Source organism: Callorhinus ursinus, unplaced genomic scaffold (genome assembly GCF_003265705.2).
Source record: "Callorhinus ursinus isolate GAN/ISIS: 27379988/994484 unplaced genomic scaffold, GSC_fseal_2.0 scaffold5, whole genome shotgun sequence".
Taxonomy (NCBI): Eukaryota; Metazoa; Chordata; class Mammalia; order Carnivora; family Otariidae; genus Callorhinus; species Callorhinus ursinus.
The window spans coordinates 44,962,896-44,984,145 of record NW_027397067.1 but is presented as its reverse complement, the minus strand read 5'-3'; the positions used below and the strand labels follow the sequence as shown (position 1 = coordinate 44,984,145).

The 21,250-nt window shown below is 38.3% G+C and overlaps 1 protein-coding gene across 1 annotated transcript in view; it reads left to right on the top strand.

Moving 5' to 3' along the window:
• The window catches only part of STK3 (serine/threonine kinase 3), a 273,966-nt gene extending 252,971 nt beyond the window's left edge, over window positions 1–20,995 (top strand). The window contains exon 11 of the mRNA XM_025870899.2: window positions 19,612–20,995. Within this exon, the coding sequence (XP_025726684.1) occupies window positions 19,612–19,770 (159 nt within the window). The 3' untranslated portion in view covers window positions 19,771–20,995. The remainder of the gene's footprint in view (window positions 1–19,611) is intronic.
• Window positions 20,996–21,250: the final 255 nt, after the last annotated feature.

Genomic DNA, 21,250 nt, shown 5'->3' with positions numbered 1-21,250 from the left:
ATCTTCAGAACAACCCTGTGAAATGAGTTCTGGTATTTACATTTTATTTGAGAGGCTCAAAAAGTGAAAGAACTCAGATGATTTTCTTCCTAAGGTTGGTTTTACTCATTTGAAGTCCGTTTGGAAACCCTGGGGGGTGGGAAGGGTCTTTCTCAGTTCTGCCAGCTTCCTCAGTAAGAAACCCAGGCATCATCCAGCCTGGAAAAGTTGACTAAAAAGCTGCACTTTGATCCTCTTATATGTGTTAGGTCTTTACTCTCTGCTCAGGTGGCAAACTTGATTTGCCTTAAGCTTAGTTTAGGTTTGGTAAGCCCTTCTCCACTTCTTGACTCCCCTTCCCTTTCCCCACCATACCCCCAGATCTCAATCTCTGTCTGCTTCTTGATGGTCTTTATAAGCCAGATTCTTAAGAAAAAGAGTTTGAATAATCTTACGAAGATACACAGGGGGATCATCTTGTCAGTGAGGAGCAGATTATTTGAGGTTGGAATTCTTCCTTATAGATTTCTCTCACTTCTCCAACCTCTAGTGCCCTTGTCCTTAGGTTCACTCTAAAATTTCTATTACATTGAGTAATGTTCAGAGAGAGAGAGAGAAGCATATTCCAAGAGCCATTAACTTCTTCCACACATAGCTCTAGGGTCTGAATTCAGGTCCCTCTCTTGAATTTTTTTCCTACACCTCTCTCTGTCCAAGACACTTAGAGAAGTCCACTGGTTCTCAACCAGGACTCCAGGACCTCTCACTCCAGGACCATTTGGTAATGTCTGAAGATGTTTTTGGTTCTTACATCTGGGGGAATGCTAGTGACATCTAGTTAGTAAAATCCAGGGTTTTTTTGTGTTTGTTTGTTTTTTTTTTTTTTTTTTTTTTACTGCTACTAAACCATCTGCGATGCACAGGACAGCCCTCCATAACAAAGAACTGTCCAACCCAAAATGTCAGTATTGCCAAGGTTGAGAAACCCTGGAACAGACTCCTAGAGCCTTTTCTCTGTGTTCTTTCCTTTCCCTGTCCCCTTCCTTCCTTTGTTAGGGCCATGCCTCCTGGTCTAACACTGTGGTGGGCCAGCATTGTAACTTTGTACCCCAGAATCGCAGCTTTCCCTGTGCCTGTCCAGCAGTCAGAGCTGCAGGGGTGGTGGGGTGGGCAGAACTGAATGACCTGCTGATGGGCTCTTGGGAAGGAATGCATGCATGGGATTTGTAGAGAAGAGGCGTGTAGGAACCAGCAGTCCTCAGCCATGGCCATGGAGGATGTACCTTGGCTGCTATGGCCCTGGAGTTAAGACACGTCTTTTAATGGATATGTATGTGGTGGTAGAGGAAATTATCAACAGTGATATAATTTATAAATCTTTGGGAAGTTGGAAAATTTGGGGGTTGACTGTATAAAATAGTTTTGGCTATGGTTATTTTTGAAATGAAATCATATGAATAATTATCACTTGCTCAGTATCTATTATTTATGTCATTAAAAATACCACGTTGATTTTTTTGGTAAGTTTTTCTTTTTATTGCAACTCTAAAATCTGTTCCTGTATTTGCCTTTTTCATTTGCCAGTAACATGATTGTCAGTTCTCAACTTCAAAAAGAGAGGCAACATCATTCCCAGCTGGAATCAGTTTTTCCTCCTTTTCTATTGGAATGAATCTCATAGTTACAAGGGGCCCACACAACCAGAACATTTACCCGTAGCCATTTAAGACTCCCAGTAAATATAAAGTATAACTCTATTCCTACGACTCCATGTCAGTGCCCTTTACAGTTCTTATCAGTCCCGACAATTACCTTGGCCCTTTCATCACCTAGCCCGTGTAATCCCAAGTCTGCCCGTGTTAGAGTTTGTGGGGCAGTAAAGTTCTTTGCACTGTACTGAGGTGCTCCCAAGTCTCCACGTTTGCAAAAAAATCACTGCATGATTCTCACCTTCCCTCCGTACCATTGGTTTTGACAAATTCTGGAAAAAACAGAGGACATTATTATCTTGCAACATGTGGAACATGTAACTTTTCTCCCCCAGTCATTTGAATGAAAACTTTGAACTCTATTAAGTACATTGGATTAAAGGTCACATGTCAAGTTCTGATGTTTTCTCTGCCTAATACATCTCCTTTGCCTTGAAATGTATCTAAGGTGTAGATAGTGCTTGTCGTGCTAGATAGTTCACTTGAAAAGAAACTAGAACATCATGCTACTCTGTCTACCATATTCGCTAACAAACGTCATTGGCACATAGAACAAGAAATTCTAGGGGAGCAGTTGTTCCAAATTTGGGGGGATTATTATTGTTAAATCTGTTTACAGGATTCTTAGGTTTAGCCCACAGGGACATGGTGCCAGTGTTTTGTTTCATTTCTTTAAGCTTGATGCTTACTTTCATCACAGTATAGCTGTCAGGTGATACTTTCAGACCTTAAGAGATTTGTTCATCTTTTTTTAAATATTACAAATGTATACTTTTTCTGCTCAGACTTCGTTTTTGTAATATTACATGGAGTATTTTCTCAATGAATAGTATTTAATCTTATTGTGGATTAATGTTTCTGATACTATGATTTATTTATTTATTTTATTTTATTTTTTTTACTTTCCAAAACATAGCAGCCTTCAGAACATCCTAGTAAAATACCTACTGCAGTCAACTCTAAAACTGTTTTCATTGTGCTTGAGAAACAAAGGCTTTGGAGGAAAGCGAAGATAGGCCATCTCTGCTAGGACAGTCTTTTCCCTCATTATTTCTTGTGCACGTGGGTTCTACATTCTGCCTCCTCTTCTGGCCACTGTTCTTGGTACGTCTGGGCAAGCTTATATTCACATCTTAAGCAGAAGCCTTTCGGGCACATGAACCTGAGAGTCCACCAACCTCTGGTCTCTACCCAACATTAAGATGTCAACAATTTGAATTGAGGTTCCTAATTTAAGAATTGTGCTAATACATTAATTAAGACATTTTAGCTCATTGAATGTGGATATACAGATGAACTCTGATTTCAGGAAATTTCATCACAGTAACATCTTTAATGATTAATATTGAATTGTTCTGAATGTCTTTAAATGTGCCATAGTGATGATAAACACTGATAAATTGATAGAATATTCCACAGTGGTTTTTGAAATGTAAAGTGGCTCTTCTTATTAATGTATTATTGATGCTTCACAGACTGATGATGAGTCATCCCTTGTTAATGTCTACTATTAGCAGATATTACTAAAATAGTAGTATCTACTCTTTTTTCTGTAATAGCCAGCTCTTTAGAAAAATTATGCACTGATTCTTAAGAATTCAAGCTTTTCAGTCTGGCCAAGGCAAAATTCCACCTCAAAAATTAAACAGAATCAAGATGAACTGCAGACCCTGAAAAGATATTTACAAGGCTGGGAGCACTTTTAGACTGTGATGGGAATATGTTTATACTTAGTTGCACCCACTGGCTTATTTAACAGGCCTTTGTTAGGCACCTGCTAAATGCTAGGATCTGAGGGAGAAGGAGGAGGGAGTGGACAACAGTGTAAAGTGTAGCTCGTTTGGGGGGGGGGGCGTCAAACAAGATAAAAACCATAAAAAGAGTCATTTGACTTTGGTGACCTAATGAGCAGTTTGGAGAGCATGACAGGGGCAGAAGCAGTGTGGAGGGAGTTGAAATGTGATTACCAGTTTAGAAAGTAGACAGTTCTCTCCACACATTTGAGAAGTTTGACTTTTAAGAGGAGAAAAGAGAAGAAAATTGTGGCAACTCTATCTAGAGGGGTGGTTTGCTTTGTTGAAGATAGGGCATGCTTGGAAAGTATTTCAGTTTTGATGCTTAAAGAGTTTGACGGTGTACAAGAGAAGAGTTTCTGAGACCAGGGCAATCTGGTCTTGTATCAGAGGGAGGTATAAGCCTCCCTTAAAACAGAGCGTGTGGAAGATGGGTGGGCATGTTTCTAAACTGCAGTGCTTTATACTCAGAATTGGGGGCTTTCTCTTCTAATGAGAATCGCAAGTTATTTTCTTTTAATCAAAAGTAATAGCTTGCTTTTTATAGTACTTTTTTTTTAAAGATTTTATTTATTTGAGCGAGAGAATGAGAGAGAGAGAGAGAGAGCATGAGAGGGGGGAGGGTCAGAGGGAGAAGCAGACTCCCCGCTGAGCAGGGAACCCAATGTGGGACTCGATCCCCGGACTCCAGGATCATGACCTGAGCCGAAGGCAGTCGCTCAACCGACTGAGCCACCCAGGCACCCCAAAGTACTTTTTATAGTACTTTTTAAGTGTTCTTTATCTGCCATGTACAGGCTGTTATGCCTCGGAATAATCTCTCAGGGTTATAAAAAAGTAACAAATTTTTGAAGATACTATATAACATGAAAATTTTAAAATGCTAAGGAGTTTGTATGATTGTTCATCTTAACCTCTTAATTTGGGGGCCATTTTGCTCCCAACTTTTGGTATGGATTTTTATGATCCATAGCTGTTTTGTTCCTATGGCTTTTTACTTTCTGATTTTCATTTCCTTCTTTGTTCAGCAGTAGTAATTACTGTTGAATTATTAATTGTAGAAATAAGGCAGAAATAATGTGAAACCAAATCTGGCATAAGTAAAATATCTTTTGGTTTATCATGAAAATTCTCATTTTTGTTTTGCATGTAACAGGATAAAGATTATAGACTTAGCCTAATTCCTTGTACATTCAATCATTTGAGACATCTGAGGAAATTGTGTTACTTAAGGAAGTCACTTAGTCATTCCAAACCTCATTAATCTTATCTATAAAGTAAGAATAATGCCTGTTTCCAGACTATATGTCCCATTTCACAGAATTATTAAGAGGTCCATCTGATATAATGTCTGTAAACATGTGTTGTAAGTTGTAAAATGTTTTAAAATATATTCTGATCTGGGGCGCCTTTGGCTTGGGTCGTGATCCCAGGGTCCTGGGATGGAGCCCCCACATCAGGCTCCTTTCTCCGCGGGAAGCTTGCTTTTCCAAACTCTCCCGCTCCCCCTGCTTGTGTTACCTCTCTGGCTGTCTCTCTCTCTCTATCAAATAAATAAAATCTTTAAAAGAATAAAATATATTATGATCTGAAAAATATTAGATCTCGGGCTCTCCTGGTCAATTAGAAGCTCCGTTTGACCCTGAAGCACACGTGAAGAAACATTCTAGGAAATGAACACAGCTGGCTTTCACTTTTCGTTTAAGCATCATTGACTGGCAAGTCTCTGTGCTACTCTAGAGCTAATTTAAAAATCTCTAAGGAACTGTCTCTTTTGGGGGAAAGAAATTATTGTGGCTGATAAACTGTATATCATCTCTCTGTAGTGTAATGTTTAAAAGTGCCAGCTCAGAAATTAAGCTTTCTTGGCTTCAAATCCTGGCCACACATTTTAGTAGCTAAAGGTCTTTGGTAAGTTTAAACTCTTGGTGCCTCTAAAAATTTTAACTCAGAAAAATGGTGGTATTAATAGTAGTATTTTCCAGAACAATTACCTGTTAAATGAGATAACAACATAGTGTCTGCCAGTACTAAGGACTCCATAGACGTTAGTTAGCTATTATGTGTATGAAATTTACAGTAATATGAATTCATATAGAAAATAATATTTCTTGTAAAATAAGTACCTTCAAGGAATTAAATTTTAAATATTTAAGTACTGACCAGATCTTTTCATTTGAGTAGCTTCACCCATGGGATTTTAAACACCCTCGCGGGAACATTGAATCTCTTTGAATCATTACAATAGCTCACTTTTGGGAGTGCCAAATTTACACCTAATAAGTAATTTTCCACCTACCTGTAGCCCAGCAGTGATATTGGTGATTCTTTCTTTAACTAAAAAAGATTTCAAAATACTGTGTACTATGCTTTAAAAATAAATGAATGAGTGAATGAATGAATGAATGAATGAATGAATAAAATGGAAGCCTCTCTCTGCTCTAAAAAGGCAGAAAGCCTGTGGTGCCAAATCTGGCCGCTAGAGGGTGCCGGATAGCCGGCGACCTAGTTCTTCCTTAGAGGCTGAGCTCTTGCCCTTGTGAGTGGGGTTCAGGAGCTGACACTATGTCTGTGGAGCTCAGTGGTGTCATGTTTTCTCAGTTCCAATCACCATTGGTCAGAGAGTGGCCCATCTTCCTTCACAGGGACCAGGGATTGAGCTGGAAGCCTATGCCCCTCCTTTGTAAAACTACTAACTCTGAGCCGGTCGAGCTTTCGAGTCGCCCCTGGCCCTTTGAGGAGAGGTCCGCCCATCCAGAAATCGCTTTGGTTACAGTTCAGTGGACTTAGGGGGATGTAATTTCATTCCATCCTACTGCTTCCACTTTTGCTGCTCTCAGTTATTCTAGAAGTTAATTTCTTAGTGGGATTTAAGAGATTTTACGAAATAGTTACCAATTATTCGATACTTGGTCACTCTGCAAAGTTAAAAACCCGCCACTTAAAAAATCAGTAAACACTGCCTTCTTTTTTATACTCAGAGCAGAGATTTGGCAGGGGATGGGGAAGCTTCCACTGCTGTTGACCTAGCAAAACTCCCTAACAGGAAATCTGCCTTCTTAATAAAGAATTAGTTGGTATAATTCAGGATGACACTCATTAAAGGCCAATAAAAAACACAATTTGTGGTGATTGAAAAACCATAGAAAACTAGGAGATAGCTAACAAAACCTGCAACTGCCTCAGTGTTTTAGAGACAGTATCCTCTCTCCCTTCCTTGGACAGCATGGTCCAGCTCATTCAGCTGTTCCGTCAGGTGGGCTGAGAGAGTGAGGGCGGTCTACTTAGAAAGCTCTGGAGTGAGTAAGGGAGAGAGGAGGCTTTGTGCACACCCCTGAGGAGGAGCCAGTACCTGTTTCATCCCGCTGGGTGAGCAGGAGAGATATGCGGGGTGGTCACCACGGGACTGGGGTGGGCATGCCTGACACTTACAAGATCATGCCCTTTGGTTAAAAGAACTATAGCAGGAAGAGGTTCATTCACATGGATGTTCCCAACTAAAAATGGGCTGGATGTCATGGGAACCCGGAAACGGGGACAGTGTTGTGTGGACCAGATGGCAGTACTTGCAGAGTTAAGTCAATGGGAAGGTAATCCCTTTGCATGCAGTATTTTTCAAAATGACTTCATCCTTTCTGGTATTGTACCTCTATTTTGAATCTATAAGGCAAAGGAAATTCCACTCATAATATTGTGTAAGAATGCTTGGGGGGGTGGGAAGAATGCTGTGGAGAATTCTGGCATCTCTCGGTAGCAGGTACTCATCACTAGGTCTGTTAGGTCATTGATTAAGGGTTGGGAGTCACATGATATTGTACGTTAACACAAAATAATGTCAGGGGTGCCTGGGTGGCTCAGTCAGCTAAGCGTCTCACTTCGGCTCAGGTTGTGATCTCGGCGTCCTAGAATCAAGTCCGACATCCGGCTTCCTGCTCAGCGGGGAGTCTGCTTCTCCCTCTGCCTTTGTCTGCCGCACCCCCTGCTCATGTTCTCTCTCTTGCTCACTCTCTCATAAATAAATAAAATCTTTAAAAAAATAATAATTTTGGAATAATTATCCAGTGGATTAGCTATTCTTTGAATAACAGCATATGCTTAACTGAGCCACCCAGGTGCTAACCCTTTATTCTTTTAAATCCCTGAATATCTTCAGGGGTTTAATTGAATTTGTAGATTTGTCTGTTAATATCTGGGAAATTTAAAATACTGTTTCAGCCACAAATCATGCCTATATAAAATTTATAGTTATGTAAAATGTTACCTTTTTGGTGAATTTTATTTTCTCAGGCTCATGTGGCAAGTAAGGATGAATAACTTTGATCAAAATTTATTTTTGCTGGGTGCTGGAGTGGCTCAGTTGGTTAAGTGTCTGCCTTCAGCTCAAGTTATGATCCCGGAGTCCCAAGACTCCAGAGTCTGCTTCTCCCTCTGCCCCTCATCCCCTCTTGTGTTCTCTCTCTCTCTCTCTCAAATAAATAAATAAAATCTTTTTAAAAATTCTATTTTTGCTAAGTTTTTAAAAAACATTTTGCTATATTTTGAGTTCATATTGTTTTATAAATAGCTATCAGACCATGATTCCTATTCTGTGGTATTTTAAAAGAACTACAGATATAGATGCCTCAAAACTAAAGTATTAGGAATCCTGCTTATTTGTAGGTGTCACTTCACTATTTAAAAAAATTATTGCAATCTGAGTTTCATGATTTCTGGTTTTCAGCTGACCTCTATTTTATTTTAAAATTTATTTATTTGTTATTTATTTGACAGAGAGAGACAGTGAGAGAGGGAACACAAGCAGGGTGAGTGGGAGAGGGAGAAGCAGGCTTCCCGCTGAGCAGGGAGCCCGATGCGGGGCTCAATCCCAGGACCCTGGGATCATGACCTGAGCCGAAGGCAGACGCTTAACGACTGAGCCACCCAGGTGCCCCTCTATTTTATTTTAAAACTCTTTTTACAGTTTTGGCGAAGTAAATTTTGCATCTTTATAATATGAAGATGGTCATAATTTAAATTGTCAGAATAAGTATTGTGATATTGTTGTAGTAGAAAATTGTATAAATGGTTGCACTTGGTGATATTAGTAAGAAATCTATCCTCCCAGAGCACTTCATTCAATGCACGTTTGCCAAAAGAGTAAACTGTGGTATTTATTATCATTTTGAATAATTTTTTTTGACAGAAGCCATTTTTCTAGAAAAGAATGAGTCAAAATCAAAATCCATGATCAGACTTGCAGAATAAACATGAAATGGAGCCTGAGACTATCCTCTAGTGGAATGAATGAAATACGCTGGAAAATAGCCTGATTTTCCCTGATACTTTTTATTCCTATTCTTTACTTAAGTTGTAAATGCTCCTACTTGATACCACACACACACACACACACTTTTTTTTTTCTTTTTTTATAGAGTTAACAGCTATGTGCCACAGTGTTGAAAGGGACTTTTCCTGTTGCCACACATTAGCACTGGGGCCCCTACCTGAAGACTGCAGTATCCCATATTCTGAGGGATACTGCAGCCAACAGTTGAAACCAGACACCTTTCTCCAGAGTTTACTAAGAGTCCCACCATCTTTCATTCATTTAGTAAATATTTATTAGGTACCTGTTGCAGGTAGTATTCGAGGCACTGGGGATGTAGCTATTGCTAAAGTTCCTATCCTTACAGAATTCATAATCTGGTGATCTGGTGGAATAAGAAAGTAGCTCTCCTCTTGCTTAGATTAAAGTTGCATGTGGCGGGAAATCTTCCAGAAAGTCAATCACAGAAATTGGTGGTGCCCGCAGGCAAGGGAGGCTGGCATCTGCTATCCCAGCCAGCTGCTTACTAAGCTGGTTGAACCTGCAAACCCACTGATGTACCGCCAGAGCAGAGTTTGTGAGCAAGTTCCTGGGGGTCTGGGGGGTATATTAACATTGACAGAAAGAAAAGATGTCTGAAAAAAGAAAGAGAGATGATGTCTGTATCTCTCCCAAAGAGTTGTGTAGGTAGGAGACTTTAGCAGGTAGAGCCAAGGCCTCCAGGCTAACTGAGGCCTATGGTGGAGTGTGTTAAGAAAGAAGAGACTAGGGGACCTCTCCCCTTGGGTCCCAGGGGCCCCTGGAGAGTCTAGAGAACAACCTCTGTGGTCTCTGTGACTCTAAAAACAGAGGTCAGACATAATAATACTGTCAAGGGGGCTTCCAGGCCAGAGGAGACAGTACCCCATGCAGAGAGCTGCCCCCCTCCAAGAGATGTGAGCACCAGAGTAATCCCAGCCACCACATCAGCAAATCCACACACACCGCTTCTGCACAAACTACCAGTAATCCACCAAACCGGAGCAGGACCAAAACCTCCTTCCACTGACAAGTAACCATGTCCATCACAGGATCCTGGTTTCCTTCCCAGCTCCCAGCACCAGAGAGGCTAGACCTTAAAAAGAGATGGAGAGAAGGTTCTAGATGCAGACAGCATCTCTTCCCACTGCAGCCCTGTTGGTTTCTCTGTGCAAGCTCATACTGAGGGAAGGGACAAAGTTTATAATTCGTCTGGACTTTTAACTAAAAGTGACCAGAAATCAATGAGATCTGCCCAAGATTCCTTAAGGGATGTGTCAGGGAAATTTGGCATAGCACAGCTGAAAGAGTATGATTGGAGAAAAATGAAACTCTTTTAAGATTATATAATAGTTACACAAAGATTTGACTGTCCAATAAGCTAGTTACAGATATATTTTAAGAACTGCTTTTTAAATGTTTATTATCTTCCATAACTAGTCATATAGTTAATCTTTAAAGAAACAAAATATATAAACAAAGTTAATCACTTAATTTGTTAATCTCATGTATAGCTTTATCAGTGTTTTAAAATATTCCAAGTATTTATCAGAATCACTGAGAGAAGGCTCATCTTCCCCTTAATAGATCTAAAAAGATTTAATTAGTAGCTTGGTTTTGAGTTACTCAGATTTTGTTGTGTTGGGCCCAGAATTTTAGAGCTGCTTACAATATAGCAGAGCTATGCATGAATTAACTTTTTCCTGATATTTTTAGCAGGCAGAACTACTACTAGAAACTGAAAAGCATAAAAGGAATGGGTGTTCAACTGCTATTGAGGAATGCAACTAAAATTTCATCATTCCTTTTTCCATATGGGTGGCTCAGATTTCTCCAGGTCAGGATCATTGTAGTAATACTCATCAGCTCATAGCTCATTGCTAGATCCAAGCTGAACACAACACCAAAGCAACTATGGGACAATCTGAATGGGCACAAGCCAAATCTTGCTTCTGTGGCAAGGGGGGAACATGTCTTATTGGTTTTGTCACAGCATATCTCTTATTGATAAAATTATAGCGTCTATTCCAAATCACTGTGTAGAAATATGTTTATTTTGCTAGAGAGCTGATTAAATTAAATGCTTAAACATATATGCACTTATTTTGTAAGGCCAATTATAGCTAAAAAACATTAATAACTTATAAATACTCCACTGGGAGGAAAGAGGTAGTATTTTTAAAAGCGATGTGTCCCTATTTTTAATCTATAAACAATCTGTTAGGAACTATTTTATGTGATATCTGAATGTTAAAATTGCTTGTAGTTCTTGGGAGATCTAAGAAACAGCTCTTGGTAGGCTTCAGTCCCAATTCATATTAGTGGGTTGAATGTGGTCTGTGAGGGCCTGCATGAACACCTCTAGCTGTGTGACCTAGGGTAGGTCACTTGGTCTCTCTGGGTGTCCTGACCTATAAAACAGGGTTGGTAATCTCTACCCCATAAGGTAATTGCTAGGATTAAATGACTTAATGCCCAGGACTTAGGACAGTGTCTAACACTTTGTAAATGATGAGTAGTTGGCACTTTTCCCTTCTCCTCCGCTGATATCCACAAGAAATGGTTTTCTCCCTTTTCTTTTGGGAATACAAATAAAATTGAAATGTCTTAAATTTACTCTAGATGCTCTGAGGTTAAACAGATGCTTCCTGGCAGTTTCTAGTTAGAGTCCCAGAATATTTATAGTCATTTAGTCTCTCAGCAGAAGACAGGGGCTGCTCAGCTCAAACAACCTTGCATATAATCCTCCATCCAGGTAGGTAAATAGCGTCTATTTTGGGAAGAAGGCTCTACCAGTAGATTAATGTTAATGCAGCTTTTAAGGGCATGTTTTATAAGGGATTTATAGTGAAGAATTCCATTTTTATTCTATAGGGTGTCAAGTGTCTGAAATTATCACAATCTTCATTATTTTTTAAATGTGTATTTTAAATCTATATGTATAGTTTTCTTTAACAGGCTTCATACTAGTTTGGATTGACTTGAGAGCTCTTTTATTGTATTCTTGTCAGCCCAGAAATTAAATCAGGAAATGCCTTAATATACTGATACTTTAACTGTTTTTAACTTTAAGTGTCCTTCCTATCTATTATCCCCGTGGTTCAGTCTTATGGAAGAAGGCCCCTTACCTGTTTATATATATCTAAACTAATCAGTGGACTTGACTGGATTTTTTGCTAGTACTTTCTTTGGTACGTTTCCCACTCTCATTGTTAGCAGAATGAGTGTGGCAGCCTCTATGAGCAGTGTTTTGTAAAACCAAACCAGATTCTGTTCAACACAGTTAAAATGTGAGTTAAAATGAAATATTAGGGGGAAAAGGAGTATGTTGCTCCAGGCCACAAACAACTCAAAACAGTCTGAGGCATGCACTGGTAAATCTTACAAAATGCTATAGGCAATTCAGCATCAAAATTGCCATAGAAAATTATTGTTGTTAGCCGTTCTGTTGATAGTTCATATTGTTGGAATTGCTAGCAGATGGGAAAATAGATGAGTCAGGATACAGTATTAACAATCCATATTTTTTTAATCACAAGCCACTAATAAGGTCTGTAGCATCTGTGAGATTTATTTAAACAGTTGCTAGGAAGAGTTTGTTTTCCCGGTAAACACAGCAAACCTTGTACAGGATTTTCTTGATTGACTATTTGACTAAATGTGTTAACATTAACATATAAGACCATTTACTTCATTGTGATGGTGTCTTGTTTATTTTGACAGACTGATTATACCAGCAACTCATGGACCCCTTAAGTCTTGAATGTTAACACGTTTATGCATTTAAAAACTTCATAATCTTGTTTCTGCTACTTTCTGAGAGTAAGACTTTTTAAAAACTCTCGTGTAGTTAGGACTACTTTTGACAAAACAAAATAATATAAAAATCTGAGTGTTTTCCTCCGAGAGCTCTTAAGATACTATTTTAGAAAGTAATTCGCTCTTACCGCTTGAATGTGATATTTTAGGTTTTCATAGTAGATTGGATATATAAACTTGCAGAAAGTTCTAATGTTAGTGACAACTCTTCCTGATCAGTAATAAGCAGCTTTTCAATACTTCTCACAGAGTTCAGAAATAATTCTAATGACTCAAAGTATGACCTGTCCAAATCATCATTTTATAAGATTTAATCTTATTTTCCAACTTTTCATGTCACTGAGTTGTTCACATTGCTGTTTTATGCAAGAGCTAGTAAGTGAGTTATTTATTTGCATACCTTTTATTTGGATTTTCTTTTTTTTTTTTAAGGAATACTGAGAAATATAATTTTTTTGGATATTGACCTCTAATCTTCTTACTCCTGGATAAAATGTGATAATCCAGGACAGTTATTAACAAAATGAGTTGCACATTCAAACTGTCACTTATGTACCAAACTATACCAGTAAAGTTTCAAACAAATGTTTGACTTCTAGTGAAAAGTAGTTTTGACTTTTTCATTTAACTTATAAACAGTTCATCCATCTACTCATCTATTTATTTTTGTTTAAAAGTTGGGATTTTTATTTAAAGCCTTTCACTTGTTTTAAACAAACTTTTTATAAGAGCTGGGAAATCCTAGTCTACCAACTGTCCTGAAACTTAAAGAGGATGGTAATTCTACCTCTGGCTAAATTTCTGCAGTTTATCTCATTCTAAAAAACTCTATAAAAATGTCATCCACAGGGTTTTCTCTTCACTGTGGCCTTCATAGCTGAATACTTAAAAACCATTTTTCCTTACAGCTCAGGTTGAAGACCCTAGAAATTTCCTAGCAGCACACCCTCCCTATGCATGGTGTCTCAACATTTTGAACACTCTGGCAGTGCTGGCTTAAAAATATCAATACTTGGTGTAATGAAAAAAATGCATTGATCTCGATCGAGGTCAGGTCCTATCTCTGCCATCAACCAGGAGTGTAATTTTGAGCAACCTGGCTCCCATTTTCCCACCCAAAACAAGGAAGCTAGAGTAGATCATCTCTGAGGTTTGCTTTTGCAGTAAGATTCAGTGAGGTTTAACTCATAACCCAACCTTATAGTTTATGCTCCTGTTAAACAATGCTTTGCTCATATGCGGTGGTGTTTAATAATCCCAGATTCCCGTGTGTTTCTCTGAGGCCCATATGATTCAATTTACCTGACCTCAGTTTAAACTCCTTTTATGAAAATTGATTTTATTCTGTTCCCTTAAGATGTCTTGCCCCCTGGTATTTGTCATTTCAAATGTCCGAGAAAAGCAGAACTTCTTGTGAATAGAAAAACATTGCCTCGGGTAATAAAACAATATTGTTCTGAAGCTCATCTCCATTTCTGTGACTGTGTATTTGAAGAAGTTCTGTCTTTGCTTTCAAAACCTTCCTCTTACTACACGTCAGCTCATTTAGTCACTTAATCAAGTCATATATCCTTGACGTTTGTAATGATTGTCAAACTCTACAGTATTCTTTCAGAATGTTAAGACCTGAAAATTTAAGAATCACTGTTAGTTGTGCAAGTTCTGGGTTATCATTAAATTCAAAACCAAATTTTATTAAATAGAATTAGCCTAGAACATCTAAAAGCCATTTCTGGATGAATTATTCATTTTTGCACATTTGTTCACATACAGTAAAAACCACAATGTATGCATATCCTAAAATTCTCTTTACTGACTTCACTTATGAAACTCTAAACTGACATTTCTTCCCTATAGTTAAAAAAATATAAATTCAAGTTAATTTACCACAAGCTCTGTTGATCCATAAACATAACAATTCTGAAGTGATTTCCCTTCCTTTTTGTGAAGATTTTCAAGAAACCTAATTTTAGTGAATGAAACTTTTGTTGCAATAATATTGATAGTAATTCAGGAAGCTCAACTTTTCCTTCTAATATTATCCTCATTAGCCCCCCAAATTGTTTTAATTTGGATTAGTATTTTATAAGGGTGATAGTGGCATTGTTTAATATTATAGGGCCATTTTTATCATTATGAGTGTCCATAAAATGTTATCTGGTTTGCGACCCTATTTGCTACTAAGCCATCAAGTAGCACTGCTCTCCAAGAGATTGGAAAAGCTGCTTCTGCCACATTTTCCTCTCCAAATCATTTTTGTGCTTGTGGAGGCTTGATAGCTACAGAAATACAGGGTGCTAAATATATGTTATTAGGGCTTAATCCTAAGTCAAAACCCAGCCAGAAGTTAATGTCTATAAATCATACCCACTGTATAAAAAGTGGAAAAGTTCTACCAGTTAACCTCACATTTTTTTTTTTTTGTCTAGATGACACCATAATGTAGTTATTTAGAAATCTACTGGTATTTGTCTTCTGTTAACAAAATGAGAAGAACCTCTGATCACAAATGCTAACTTTGGGGATGATTTTCTGTTGGATACCATAGTCAGATCATAAGATCAAGGAGAAAACCTTCTTGTCCTGGATAATCTTACCCTCATCAGGGGCTTCAGTTACAGCCTAAAGGCTGATGGATTCCCCAAATCTATAGCTTTATTTTCTTTCCTGAGCTTCAAAACTCCAAATTATAATCCATATCTGATGTCTCCACCTTGATGCTTTGTTCGTCTCTCAAACTCAACAAGACTAAAACATTGCCTCCCCTGCCTTATTAATGATAATGATCTATCTCTACCTCATCACCGTACCTTGAAGCCAGAATCACTCTAGCCCTTCCTTCTTCCTGATCTTTCTTATTCAGTCAGTCAACAGAGAAAGCCCTGTCAGTTCTACTTCCAAGTCTCTCAGATCCCTCCCTTCTTCTCAGTCTCCATTTCCTTTTTCCTGGTCCAATCCTCAACCGCTCTAGACTGTTGTAGTAACCTGCTCACAGGCCTTCCTGCCTCCATTTTCCCCATGCTAAGCCATTTTATATACCTGCTGTTGGATATATTTTTCTATCTCATATATGATCATGTCACCAGTTATGTTCAAAATTATCTAGCATTTCTTTCTTGGCTACAGAAAGTTCGTAGCAACATGCTTAAGGCCCTTGGCAATCTGACCTCTGCTCTCCTTCCCGTCTCATCTCCTGACCCCCACCCCCCACAGGCCCACCCCACATCCCAGCAGCCAGCCGCGGTCTCCAAGGAAGCCAGGCCTTTGTGCGCCTTACACCTTTGTACTCATGCTGCTTCTGCTCCCCTGTTCTACCGCCCGTCTTCCCAGCGTCCCCGTCCTCCTGTGCATTGGCAGTGCGTGGACCTCTTGCCAGCTACATTGCCAGTTCCTCGTGGGCAGTAGGCTGTTTCATTCATCTCTGTATCCACAGTGCTTAGTCCGTAGAAAAGAATAAATATTTTAATAAATGAGTATTCTGGAGTTCTCTGACAGCCCACCTGAAAACATAACTATATATGTTTCTTACATAGGTATCCGATTTCCTGTAACCTTGACCTTATAGAGCCACAAGTCTGAAATCGTATTTAAAAAAAACAAAAACAAAAACACTATGTAAACAAATGTTACAAGCTTCAGCACTAAAACCATGTTCTATCTTTCCTGAAACGGTCTCAGGCATTCATTAATGTGTTTATTCTTATTTAGTGTAATGCCTTATAGGATTAATTGCTTTTCTAGTTCCCAGCAGGCGAAGAAGCTTGCAGTAAAGGGAGAATGACATATGTCTAATGAGGGCCATGAAAAGGAGCTGACGGCTTTCTCTGAAATGAAGATAAAAAGCCAAAAAGGAGAGAGAAAATTAACACACAGCACAGATTAGTAATAGAAATTAAAAATGGTGATTCATCATCAAAGGAAGGTTGCTTTAGGTCCTGGGTCCTCTGCTTTAGAAGGCAGCATATTCTGTAAAGCACCTTATAAAGATTTTCTCTTCAAAATGGTTGAAACAAAGTTTTTATCACTTAAAAAACTAAGATTTAGATACTTCACAAATTTACTTATGTGAAACACGTAATTCCCTAACAATGCCGGATAATGGTTCTCCGGCATCACAGACCTGTTTGTCACAAATTTTACATATTCAAAACATAAAAGCCTAGTAAGGAGGGAAACTTGTCTTCTAAGTAGCTTCTTTCTCTGAATTCTGTCCATTACTGTAATATAATATTTATAAACTGTTGGTAATTAGCCCCAGTAAAGTAGCATAAGATATTTACAGGACTATCTTAATGCAAAAATTGTTTGCTTTGTTGGACGTTAATTCTCCTAATCTTAGAGTAACCCATTCCTTTGAGTCATTTCTTTCTGCATTTCTATTTACCCACCCTCATGCCATGATATTTAGCAGTACATATTGTTTAATAGTTTCTAAGTGTGTGTACAGTCTCTGAAGTTTAAATAATTTTTGGAATGTCTAGCATGGAGACATGAAACTCATGCATAAAAATCAATTACAAAATAATAAATGACTCTAGAATCAAATACGAAATTGTGTTGTTTAAATTATAAATGTTATATAGAAATTCAGAGATGGGAAGATTAGCGTGCGCTAAAAAAGAGACAAAGTGAAATTGGATCTTATGTAGACGGCACCCAGGCTTGTCTTTCTTGGGGAAACATAGCTGTGTGTGGTCTGTATTGGCCCTTCACCTCACCGTCACCTGTTCATACCGTTCAGAAAGTTCCAAGGCCCCCTGTAGGCTGATTCTTTATCCCCCCAGTGATTTGAACAGATTTGACCATATAACAGACATATGATTAGTACTTGGATTAAAATTTAATGAAGAAAGAATATAATACAATGCATTGTGTATATATATTTATATATAATGCATATAATGGTCTGAAATACTAAGCTAGCTTCTGTTTCGGATAGGGCATATTTTATATATATAGATACACCAGAACTTTTCATGCACCAAGGCAAGTGGTGCTCACCTTCAGAACCCTCATCCCGGGAGCCCACATAGTCTTTCCCGTAACACTGTCATGCCTGTATTTTTGGAAATCCTCTTTTGAATTTCCTTCAGAGTCTGTGACTCATTCTTTTCAGTATCCTCAGTGGTGACAAATCTTTTTCAGTTGAGAATGGATTTGATTTTTGGAACCAAGAGTAACTTAGGGCCAGGTAAGGTGAGTAAAATGGAGAATCAAGCTGAAAAATGCTATTTTTGGTTAAAATTGACATGTTGACTATAAAATAATGAGAGCATTTTCTGATTTGGCTCATAAAATAACCCCAAAGAGAGTTCCCTTATTAAGACAAAAAATAAGTTCCAAGTTTTATCATATTAAAACCAAGCCTGAATTACTCCGAGAGAATTTTCCTGCTCTAGAGCAGATGGTGACTCCCTGAAGTCCAAACCCTGCTTTGCCTGGCTCGGGGCCCCACCAGGCCCTGGCTCTGCAGTGACCTTAGTCCTTCCTCAGAATGGTGGGGCTTCCTCCTCAGGGCTCATTGCTCTGGGACACCCCCCTTTGCACAGACCAACACGGTCCCCCCTCCCTAAAGGGAATCTGCTCTCCATTGAATTTATGATGAGGCTTCTCTTTTTTTGGTTGGAAATCTGTTTTTAAAAAAACACCAAAAAACAAAGGATGCTCTCCCCAGGAAAGTGTGCCCATGAACATGCAGAATTTTGCACATGAGAAGCTTCTTTGTGTACTTGAGAACCTCTCACTGTGGGCATAGTACATGCAGTAGGGGCTTGCGGCAGTCCCTCAACGGTTCTAGTTCCTGATCTTACCCTTCTGACTACTCTGTGAGTTTCTTAGGGCCAGGAAATAGTTTAGTGCTTCTTTGCTCTTCTTACAGTACCTACCCAGATGCTGAGTATGTAATAGCATTCTGTAAATCACTGTGGTTTAACAGTTTTTTTTTTAAACCACCCACCTGCCACCACTGCTTTAATAGTTTCTGAAGAAGACCAAGTTTTAGGATTTTTTTAATGTTAATGAAATAAATGCCCAAGTCTTAGGTTATATATTTCAGGGCATCCTAAAATATGTTTCTTAGGAGATAATCCATATCTTGCTGTTGTGACGTATAAATAATTACAGTAAAGCTCAGGATGCCACAGATCCCATTATGTGGAATGGATCTCATCCCCCCCGTATATGTGAGGCTTCTCTCACAGAAAACCAGTAAAGGATGTGCTGGTGTTGTCTCCAGAAGGCAGCATAACTGAACTAAATCATTATGGTCAAACTATATCGTTTAGTCAAACCTTATCATTATTGTCAAACTATAATGTGTATGGTGAAAATTTAATAGGCAGTTTATCTTCAAATTGGCCAAGCCCGTGTCAGAATTTACAGAGCACGATTTACATCAGGCTTGAGATATTTTGAATCATAAACTTAAAACCTTAATGTATCAAAATGTTTGGGACAAAAGTATTCTAGATAATTTAATTTTCTGATTAACCCAAGTACTTAAAATTTAAGCATTTGGCAAAATGCAGGATAGAATGGTTAATGTAACCTGTATTCAGTCTTGTCACATTCTTGGGTGATGTCTGCAAGTGTTTACAGTTGTGGTAGTGCTCCAGAGCTGGCAAGGATGTGAGAGATTAGAGTGAATATATCCGAAACATAGCCTGAACGTCTGTGTGTTGGCAATGGTGGATTTGTCTTTCTGTCTGTCTTTAAAAAAACAAATACTTTTCATCAGCTTATTTTTTTCATTTGCTCTTTCTTAAAGCAGAGTTTTTTTTTATTGCTTTTGTTGGAAGATGACTTAAGGTTCTTATAAGGTGTGGCTTCTTGGTTCTTTAAGGGAAGGAATTCCTGTTTTAATTGTTGAACTGTATTTCAAAGATGATATAAAGAGTTTGCTGAAATATTCATACTAAAGCCCATTAGATTTTAACCTCTTGTAGATCATTTTATTATGTTGATATCTTCATTTTTTCTCTGTTTCTAGTTAAAAAATCTAAGTTTAGAAGAACTACAGATGCGGTTAAAAGCGCTGGACCCCATGATGGAAAGAGAAATAGAAGAGCTTCGTCAAAGATACACCGCAAAGAGACAACCCATTCTGGATGCAATGGATGCAAAGAAAAGAAGGCAGCAAAACTTTTGAGTCTCATTTTTCTCTGTTTGTTTCTTTAACTATTCCGGAGACCAAGAAACCACTAAGAATTGAAGAAATATTATTATTGGGTTTTTTTTTTTAATCCCTGAGATTTGTGCTGTACAACTAGACAACAGTCCAGAACTGATGATGGTACATACCTAGTCAGTTCCCAAAAGGCAGAATTTACAACTGTAGCTACTATATTTTCATTTTTAAATAATGAAAACAACAGACATGTATTCTCTAGATCTGTCAGCTGCGTACCAGCGCTAAACAGTGTGTTATATAATGAACACTGTTTAGAGACCCTGAAAATCTGAAGCTCTTGTTTAATTGTACGGCACTGAAGGGCTTTATGTTACAATATTCTTTATTCTTATTTCTAGTAGCTTATTTATTGTATCCCCAGGTAAGCTTATTTATTTATGCTGTTTCACTTTGTTTTATTTTTAAGGACAAGATCAGGCTAGCTTTGGTGAAGGGAGGGGCATACTAGTGGATGATAATGTACAACCAAATTATACTTTCAGCAGGGGGCTGTGGGGTACATTCCTTGAGTTCCAGCTTAGTTTTCCAATAGAAGCAAAGCAACAATAGTAATAGCACCCAAATGGGCCAGACTCTTTTTTTATACTGAAGCAATAATTCCATTTTTACCTTCTGAAATTTTGTTTAATGTTTTTATTCTTGATGTTTGGTACAAATAGAACTATATATATTTAGGTCACATGGAGCTATAATGTTTAAAACCAAAGAAATCAATGGAAACTTTGCACCAAAAAAGTGCGGTAAATATTTTAAAAGAAGTAAATCCTTAAGACAAATGTAATTTGTTAATATTGTTTCATGTTTTATGTATAGGTCTGATAGTCGAACTGTATCAAACTGTAATAAGCTCATCAAATTCATTTCTGTGAAAATGTGCTCAATCGTCATGGGACTTTTTTGTTGATTTCATTTATTTCCTGGGAATTGGTAAACATCATGTGCCTGACGATAACAAAATAGCAAAAACATTTGTACTGAACTGTGTAAGCCTTGGGGACTGGAAAAAAAAGATTAAAACCGTTAAAAAGAAGCTCATTTCTAAGCTGAATGAACGTTTGTGTGATTGAACTGGGACCAGTCAGTTCCTAAGCTGCATATGGCCATCTTGACAGTGTTTGTTCTTTTGTGTGTTTAATTACTGTGTGTAAATCATCAAGACAAATAAATTTTACTGTGCCACCCAGCGCATCTCCTCTCTATGTCTTTTTTTAAAAAACTCCCCGCCTGGATTCTGTCTTTTCCTGGCACGGAATGTGTATTAGTGAGGACAGGCTGGTGGGGGTAGCGATAACAACCCTGAAACCTCAGTGGCTCGTAACACAAACACGTAATCACCAGCGTAACACAGGTGATTTCTCCCATTTCTCCCATCCCACGACAGCAGGACCCCCTGCTCCCGCCACTCACACCCAGGACCCCCGCCATCTGCAACATTGGT